The 8,134-nt window shown below is 47.4% G+C and overlaps 1 protein-coding gene across 1 annotated transcript in view; it reads right to left on the minus strand.

Moving 5' to 3' along the window:
- The window catches only part of ASRGL1 (asparaginase and isoaspartyl peptidase 1), a 29,859-nt gene extending 25,347 nt beyond the window's left edge, over window positions 1–4,512 (minus strand). Inside the window, exons 1-2 of the mRNA XM_007995626.3 lie at window positions 4,380–4,512; window positions 3,789–3,989 (exon numbers count right to left, since the gene is read on the minus strand). Coding sequence (XP_007993817.3) covers window positions 3,789–3,978 — 190 coding nt within the window. The 5' untranslated portion in view covers window positions 3,979–3,989; window positions 4,380–4,512. The remainder of the gene's footprint in view (window positions 1–3,788; window positions 3,990–4,379) is intronic.
- Between the last annotated feature and the right edge of the window lie 3,622 nt (window positions 4,513–8,134).

An 8,134-nucleotide genomic window follows, 5' to 3' on the forward strand; every position in this document is an offset into this window, starting at 1 on the left:
TAGAAAACAGATTAGTTGCTGCCAGGGGCTGGGAGTGAATGGAGGCGTGGACTCAAAGGGATGTGGGAGAGTAATGTAACTGTTTTATATCTTGATCGTGGTGGTAATTACATGACTATATGTATCTGTCACTGCCATGGAACTGTATACTAAAAAGGGGATCTTACTGTATGCAAATTATACCAACAAACCAACACCAAACCCATTAAAATTGTATGGTATTAGGCTAGTTGATTCTAAACCTGGTTGTATCTCAGAATTGCCTGGGAATCTTCAAAACAAAGAAATGAATCACAATTCCTAGACCCCACCACAGATTTTACCTCATTGATTCTACATTGTAAGTCCAGAAAGAGAGTGGATAAATGAAAAAAATTCTGTTTTCAGCCGGGCGTGGTGGCTCACCTCTGTAATCCCAGCACTTTGGGAGGCCGAGGCGGGCACATCACGAGGTCAGGAGATCGAGACCATTCTGGCTAACACGGTGAAACCCCATCTCTACTAAAAATACAAAAAATTAGCCAGTCGTGGTGGTGGGCGCCTATAGTCCCAGCTACTCGAGAGGTTGAGGCAGGAGAATCGCTTGAACCTGAGAGGCAGAGCCTGCAGTGAGCCGAGATGGCGCCACTGACTCCAGCCTGGCCGACACAGTGAGACTCAGTCTCAGAGCAAGACTCAGTCTCAAACAAAACAAAACAAAACAAAACAAAACAAAAAAACCAAACAAAAAAACAAAAAAGAAAAAATCCTGTTATCTCAAAGATTCTCTAATAGCTTATAAAATTGAATTGTAGAGAGAATATCTCAAGTGCTGTGTAAATATCGTTGAACTCTAGTGAAAGCAAATGGTCATTTAGTTGCCAATCTAAGTAAGTTTTTAAAGAATATTTCTAGCATTCAAATTTAAAAGTTCAATCTTTACAGTGTCGGTATCTAAAAATCAACCACTTTTGAATAAACTATTATGAAATCAGCTTTAAACATAAAAGTAAAATCCATACTGAAACAGGAGTAGAATGTAAATAAACAATGTTTTTACAAATGTTCCGAGGAGTTGTGTCATGAATGCTAATCACTGCCACTGAACTCAGTATCTACTGAGAGTCAGCTTTTTGTATGAAGTTCCCAAACAGTTATTTATTCTAGAGAATTATGGCAGAGGCTGCTGGGAATGCTGCCTGCCTGTACTGACCTCGGCTGGGAAAAGCCAAGGTACACAGTATGCCGTTTAAAGTCCCACCTTTCCCCCCATAATCTTTGCTTTCCTTCTTTTCAGCTCTACACTTTTCTTCCTCAATGTGCTGAATAGACGACATTTGAAAGATGAGAGGGCAGACATTGAGAAGGAAGGCCTCTGGATACAGAGCAAAAATAATGAGAACTAGCTGCTCCAATTCCCTAATCTGTGCTTCCCAATTCATGCACATGACAAATGGTTAGAATAAGAGATGGTCGGAAACCAGAGTGACCCATTTCAAATGAAGGTCCCGTGTAAATAAGTGAGGGTTTGTCAGCCCAGGGGGCTCTGAGTGCTAAGAGGCAAGTCACCCACAGAAAGAGCTGGCTGCTCCCTCTGCTGGCAAAGTCAGTCCCTATCTGGTAAATTCTGGCTCTACAAACAGAGCCATGAAAGCACACTATTAGGTCTCATTTTAAATTCAGATGGACTCAGTTTTATTTTCAGAGACCGGGTCTCACTCTGTCACCCAGGCAGGAGTGCAGTGGCACAGTCTTGTCTCATTGCAGCCTCGACCTCCCGGGCTCAAGGAATCTTCCCTTCTCAACCTCCTGAGCAGCTGGGGCTATAGGCTTATGCCACCATGCTCAGCTGATTTTTGTATTTTTTTTTTTTGTAGGGATGGGGTTTCGCCATGTTGCCTAGGCTGGCGTTGAACTCCTAAGCTCAAGTGATCCGCCCACCTCAGCTTTCCAAATTGCTGGGATTACAGGCGTGAGCCACTGCGCCAGTCTCAGGAAGACTTACACAATTTTTCACAAGCGTTAAAGGGTGTTGCGTAAAGGGGACAGAACAAACAGTAAATATTTGATGATTAATTAAGATTTCCTGAAATTCTTTTCCCTGACAGATGTTGGGTGGGTGGTATAATTCCAAGAAGTATTTCAATCCCTAGCCTAGATGTTAGGTGTTCCATTTTAAAACAAAGAGATGAGTGTCTTCCAGCAAGTTAATCTTTTTGTGCCTTAGTCTGATCTGAGAAATGAGGATAATAATTATTCCTTATACCTAACTCATTTAACTCAAGTGAGTTTAAGTGATTAACTCGTGAGTTAATCATTTAATGTTCATTAAGAGTTAGCATGAGTTAGTTTAACACAAATTAACCAACTTAACTGAGTTAAATGATCAACTCATTTAATGTTCAGATTAAATAAATCAAGTAAATTTCTTAGACCACGTCCTGATCCATGGTAGATACTCATATTAGCTATAATGATTAGTATTCTAAAAAAGGGTGAACTGAGTGAAAGAAGCGAAACACAAAGGAATACACTCTGCATTCCAAGGTTAACCTGAAAACTTTGGAACCTTCTCGGGGGAGGTAGGACACACCTCATTATTCCCTCCTACCTTTTGGAATTCAAGCCCAGCTGACCAGCATTTACAATTAAACAGATCTTAAGACGGACAAAGCAGACTTTGTAGCAATAAGATACCAAATTGCAGCGGGACTCTAGTATGACATCACATGACAGTAAGCCCTGAAAGTGAAGTATTTTACCCCAAATTATGTTTCTTTGACATATCTTGAAATAGTCCTGCAAAGTTATCTCTTGTGGGGAAAATCTACATTCTGAAGAGAACCCCCTTCCTTTTCCTGATCCTGAAAATCCCCTAGGCCTTTTTCCTGATTCAGAAGAGATCAACTCTGATAAGAAACATTTACAATCTATTCTCTCAATAGCCTGCTACCTGGAGACTTCCTCTGCATAAGGGAAATCTTGGTCTCCCCAACCCCTTATCTTAACGCACACCTTCTTTTTTCAGCTTTTTTTTTTTTTGAGACAGAGTCTTGCTCTGTCCCCCAGGCTGGAGTGCAGTGGCATGATCTCAGCTCACTGCAACCTCTGCCTCTCAGGTTCGAGCGATTCTCCTGCCTCGGCCTCCCCAGTAGCTGGGGTTACAGGTTCCTGCCACCATGCCCGGCTTTTTTTTTTTTTTGTATTCTTAGTAGAGATGGGTTTTCGCCTGTTAGCCAGGCTGGTCTCAAACTCCTGACCTCAGGTGATTCACCCGCCTTGGCCTCCCAAAGTGCTGGGATTACAGGAATCAGCCACCGTGCTAAACCGCCTTCTATTACTTCCATCTGCAGCCTCAAGTCCTTATATAATCCAGACATTCCCTTCTGTGGATTCCAGGTCTTTAGACAAAACTCTAAACCACTGTTCATCAGAAAATCTTTGAATCTTACCTATGACCTGGAAGCCACTCCCCTTCCCCCAGTAGTCTCGCCTCTCCAGATGGAAGCAATATACCTCTAGTATGTATTGATTGACATCTTATGTCTCTAAAGCACATGTTCTCAGGGTTTCCCAAGAGCTGTATCACAGGCCATTGGTCACTCATATTTGGCTCAGTATAAATCTCTCCAAATATTTTAGCGTTTGACTCTTTTCAACACAAGCAGAAAAATTAAATATTGTTTCTTTTTTACAAAGTTTCACCCCAAGGCTCATTAGATTCCCTAACGCTTTACGTAGGTTATATTTATTCTGAAGAAGGAGCTTGACCTGACTCACATTATTTACTAGCTGAAAGGCACATTTACCTGCGTTGAACTCGGGATCGTCTTCCAGGGCGACGACAGCTCCCTCCACGGCATCCACGGCGCTCCCGCCCTCCCGGAGGATGCCGTAGCCCACGGTGGCTGCTCTGACGATGCCCTGGTGCATTCGCTCCTTCCGATCCTTGGAGATGGGACCGGCTCCGCCGCCGTGGACCACTACGATGGGATTCATGTCGGCGGATCCTAGGCAGCAGGAAGGCGAAAGCGTCGTCCAAAGCCAGCCCAAGGAAGCCGCGCGGGCACAAGGTCCTCGGGAGACCCCGTTGGGATAATGCCCAGTCTCTATTATGCGAGGCCGGGTTCGCAGCTGGGGGTGCGTAGGGGCAGCTCGGTCGAGCTTGGTACGAAGAGGCCAGGGGCCCGGCGCCCTCCTGCGTTCCTCTCCGCCCCGGCCCGGACCTGCTGGGGTCTCAGTTTCCCCGGGGACGTTACCCTGCGCCCACCGCCGCCCGCCTCCAAGCCCCGGCGCCGAGGGAGGATGTCTATTTCGCCTTCAGGAAAATGTCTATTTTCGTTTATTTCGTTCTCCCTCCCGCGTCTCGGGCGGCTGCTCCAGGAGGGCCGCCGACTTACCCAGGGCACCGTGGGAGGCGGACGCCGAGGCCTCAGGCTGGGTCGAGCCGTCCCCGCAGTCGCCCAGTACCGCGGCTCCCGGACGCCGGCTTGAAACCGCTCAGTCCGCAACCGCTCCGGCCACAACGGTTCTGCGCCTGCGCACGAGGGCGGGGCCGCCGCACCGCCCAGTTCCCGTAAAGCCCCGAAGCCCGGCCGGCACGCACCGGTCTCACTCTTAATTCTGAGTCTCGGCTCTTGGCCCGCGCGAGCTTAGTAGTGGCATGCGGGGACCCTCCTCCTCCTGACCAGGCCAGGCGCTGCGTGGTTGGGTTGGTGGCGAGAAGCGTGAAGTGGCGTGCCACAGTTTTGTAATTGCAGATTGAAAATCTACGCTAGACTGTGCACAGTGGCTCAAGGTTTGTAATCCCAGCACTTTGAGAGGCTGAGGCGGACGGATCACCTGAGGTCGGGGGTTCGAGACCAGCCTGACCAACATGGAGAAACCCTGTCTCTACCAAAAACACAAAATTAACCGGGCGTGGTGGCGCATGCCTGCAATCCCAGCTACTCGGGAGGCTAAGGCACGAGGATCATTTGAACCCGGGAGGCAGAGGTTGCAGTGAGTGGAGGTTGCGCCATTGCACTCCAGCCTGGGCAACAAGAGTGAAACTCCGAATCAAAAGAAAAAAAAAAAATTATACTGGGACAATGGGCATAAACAGGGACAGATCCAGGCAAACTGTGATTGATCTCCTGTGGATCGGAGAATCCCTTCCCTTCTTGTTTACCCACACTAATGACATATTTTACCACTCTTGGGAATTCCCTTTACTCCTTTTTACCTTCGTTTCCTGCCTTAAGGCCCAGTTTAAATGAACCCCTCCTGCAAAGCCTCCCTGGCATCCCACTAAGGATCAGTCATTCCCCTTCTAGTGACCTATTGTGAGAGATTACCACAAATTTATTGGCTTCAAACAACACACATTATCTTACAGTTCTGGTGATCAGAAATTCAAACTGAGTCTGCAGGGTTGAGTCCCTTGGGGAAGCTCCAGAAGAGAATTCGTCTTTTCCTGATTCTACAAGCTGCCTGTATCCTTGCCTCATGGCCTCGTCCTCCATTGCCAAAACCAGCAGCCTAGCATCTTTAACTCTCTCTCCTTCTGGCCTCTGTTTCTGCTGCTGTGTCACTTCTCTCTCTGTCACCATAATCACGATTTTCTTCTCAGACTCTGACTGTCCTGCCTCCTTTTTTTTTTTTTTTTTGAGACGGAGTCTCGCTCTGTTGCCCAGTCTGGAGTGCAGGGGCTGGATCTCAGCTCACTGCAAGCTCCGCCTCCTGGGTTTACGCCATTCTCCTGCCTCAGCCTCCCGAGTAACTGAGACTACAGGCGCCCGCCACCTCGCCCGGCTAGTTTTTTGTATTTTTTTTTAGTAGAGACGGGGTTTCACCGTGTTAGCCAGGATGTTATCTATCTCCCGACCTCATGATCCGCCCGTCTTGGCTTCCCAAAGTGCTAGGATTACAGGCTTGAGCCACCGCGCCCGGCCTCTGCCTCCTTCTTAAAGGAAGTCCCTTGGGATGACATTGGGCCCACCCAGATAGTCCAGGATAGTCTCCCTTTCTTACAATTTGTATTCTCATCTGCAAAGTCCCTTTTGCCACGTGAGGAACGTTCACAGGTGGAGATGCGGATGTGACACCTTTGAGGGCCATTATTCTGTCTACCACACTCACCTCTTGGAAGAGGATTATTTTAGCACGTGTCTCGTTCGTGAGCCTGCTTGTGTCATCGTAACACAGCTCACCATCATTTGGGTTCAGCTATTTATAGGAACCTGAACCCTGCCCTATGCCCAGCCCTAACTCAAACCCCATCGCTACCGTTTTTCCTGATTGATCTGGAATGTAAGAATCTGTCTGAGGCTGGGGAAGGCGGCTGGTGGCCCAAGCGGGTAGAGTGTTGGTTTCCATTTGATCCTCCCATCTCAGCCTCATGCCTATATCTACTTCTCTGATGGGCATCATATTCCCTGTCCCAATGCAAAGTCTCTTAGATAAATTCTCTAGAAAATAAACTTCTGGTCTTTGAGGAGGAAGGAGGAAGCATCTTTTTCTCTGACTCTGTGGGATAGGAGAAGGAACCTGGCTAACTCCTCTGTAGACGACGTTCCAGCAACAACCATTTTATGGATTAAGGATTGTATTCAACTATCCCTGACAAAATGTGACCACAGTGGTTTAACCAGATAACTGTTGATTTGAAAATAACAACAACAACAACAACAAGAAATCTAGTGGTTGCTGCCCAGGCTGGTGCAGCAGCTCCAAGGTGACACAGATGTCCCATCTCCTTCTCTTTCCCTTCGACGTGTGGCTTTCACACTTGCGGCACTGCTAGGTACTTTGATCACTATTGGGGCAGGAGGAATGTGGAAAGGCAGAGGGAAGAAGGCTTTTGCTTGCTCCCCTTTGCTCCTTTAATTCAGGAAAGCTCTTTAGCTTTCCTGGAAGCCCTCCAAGTGGACTTTCCTTGGCCAGAACTGGATTGAGGGGCTGCCTCTAGTGGCAAGAGAGTCTGGGGAGTGAGTTTTTATTTCAGCAGAGTACACCATGGCCCTGGATAAAATCAAGGTCTCTTGGCAAGAAGGAAGGGTGACAGGCTATTGGATAGACAGCTGGAAACACCTGCCACGCCTGCCTCCCCATCTTTGAGATTCCTGTGTGTCTAGGCACTGAGTCTCTCAAGCATTCTCCAGAACAAATGGATTCACCTCTCGAGTAGATTATAACTTCCTTTAATCTGCCATTTGTTATTCATCTTCCAAAGTGATCTCTTTTACCTGCCATTGTCATATCTCCCATTCTTCCTGTCTTTGTGGGTAGTATTCTTTTTAAGATTGTTTACTATCATTTTAGAGGGATTTTAAAGGGAGGGGTAACCCATTTGTGTGAGGTTGACTAGGGAGGTTGACTAGAGCCCCAAGGAGGTGCTTCTAACCACAGTGGCTCTGGATGTTCTAGGAGGACGAGGAGGCTTGTGTTAGGGAATGCCAGAGTTGGGGAGAGGAGATGGGACCAGAAAAGGAGGACTGAGCAGGGAGGGTCTGGGTCAGAAATGAAGGAGGCATGTTAGAGAGACTGATGAAGAAGGAATGGGGGTGGGAGGGAGGGAGGAAGAGAAGACAGAAAGAAAGAAGCAAGTAACATTTCCTTCCTTTCCTTTCCTTCCTTTCCTTCCCTTTCATTCTCTCTCTCTCTCTCTCTCTCTCTCTCTCTGTCTCTCTCTCCTTTCTTTCTTCTTTGAGACGGAGTCTCACTCTGTTGTCCAGGCTGGAGTATAGTGGTGTGATCTTGGCTGACTATAATCTCCATCTCCCAAGGCTCAGACATGATTCTCCTGCCTCAGCCACCCGAGTATCTGGGATTACAGGCATGCACCACCACACCCAGCTAATTTTTGTATTTTTAATAGAGACGAGATTTAAGCATCTTGGCTAGGCTGGTCTCGAACTCCTGACCTCAAGTGATTTGCCCACCTTGGCCTCCCAAAGTGCTGGGATTACAGGTGTAAGCCACTACACCTGGCCACAACTAACATTTTCTGAAGGTCCACTGGGGAACCAGCAGGCTGCCTTTACTACATTCTTACTGCCTAGCAACTTCCTATCCCTGCCAGTCTCAGCTACATGAGGAAAAGGCTTTTGGCTGACCCCACTGGGGGCAGGATGCAAATCTGTGAGGCTCCCTCCAAATTCTAGAATGTGTAAAA

Source organism: Chlorocebus sabaeus, chromosome 1, assembly GCF_047675955.1.
Source record: "Chlorocebus sabaeus isolate Y175 chromosome 1, mChlSab1.0.hap1, whole genome shotgun sequence".
NCBI lineage: Eukaryota > Metazoa > Chordata > Mammalia > Primates > Cercopithecidae > Chlorocebus > Chlorocebus sabaeus.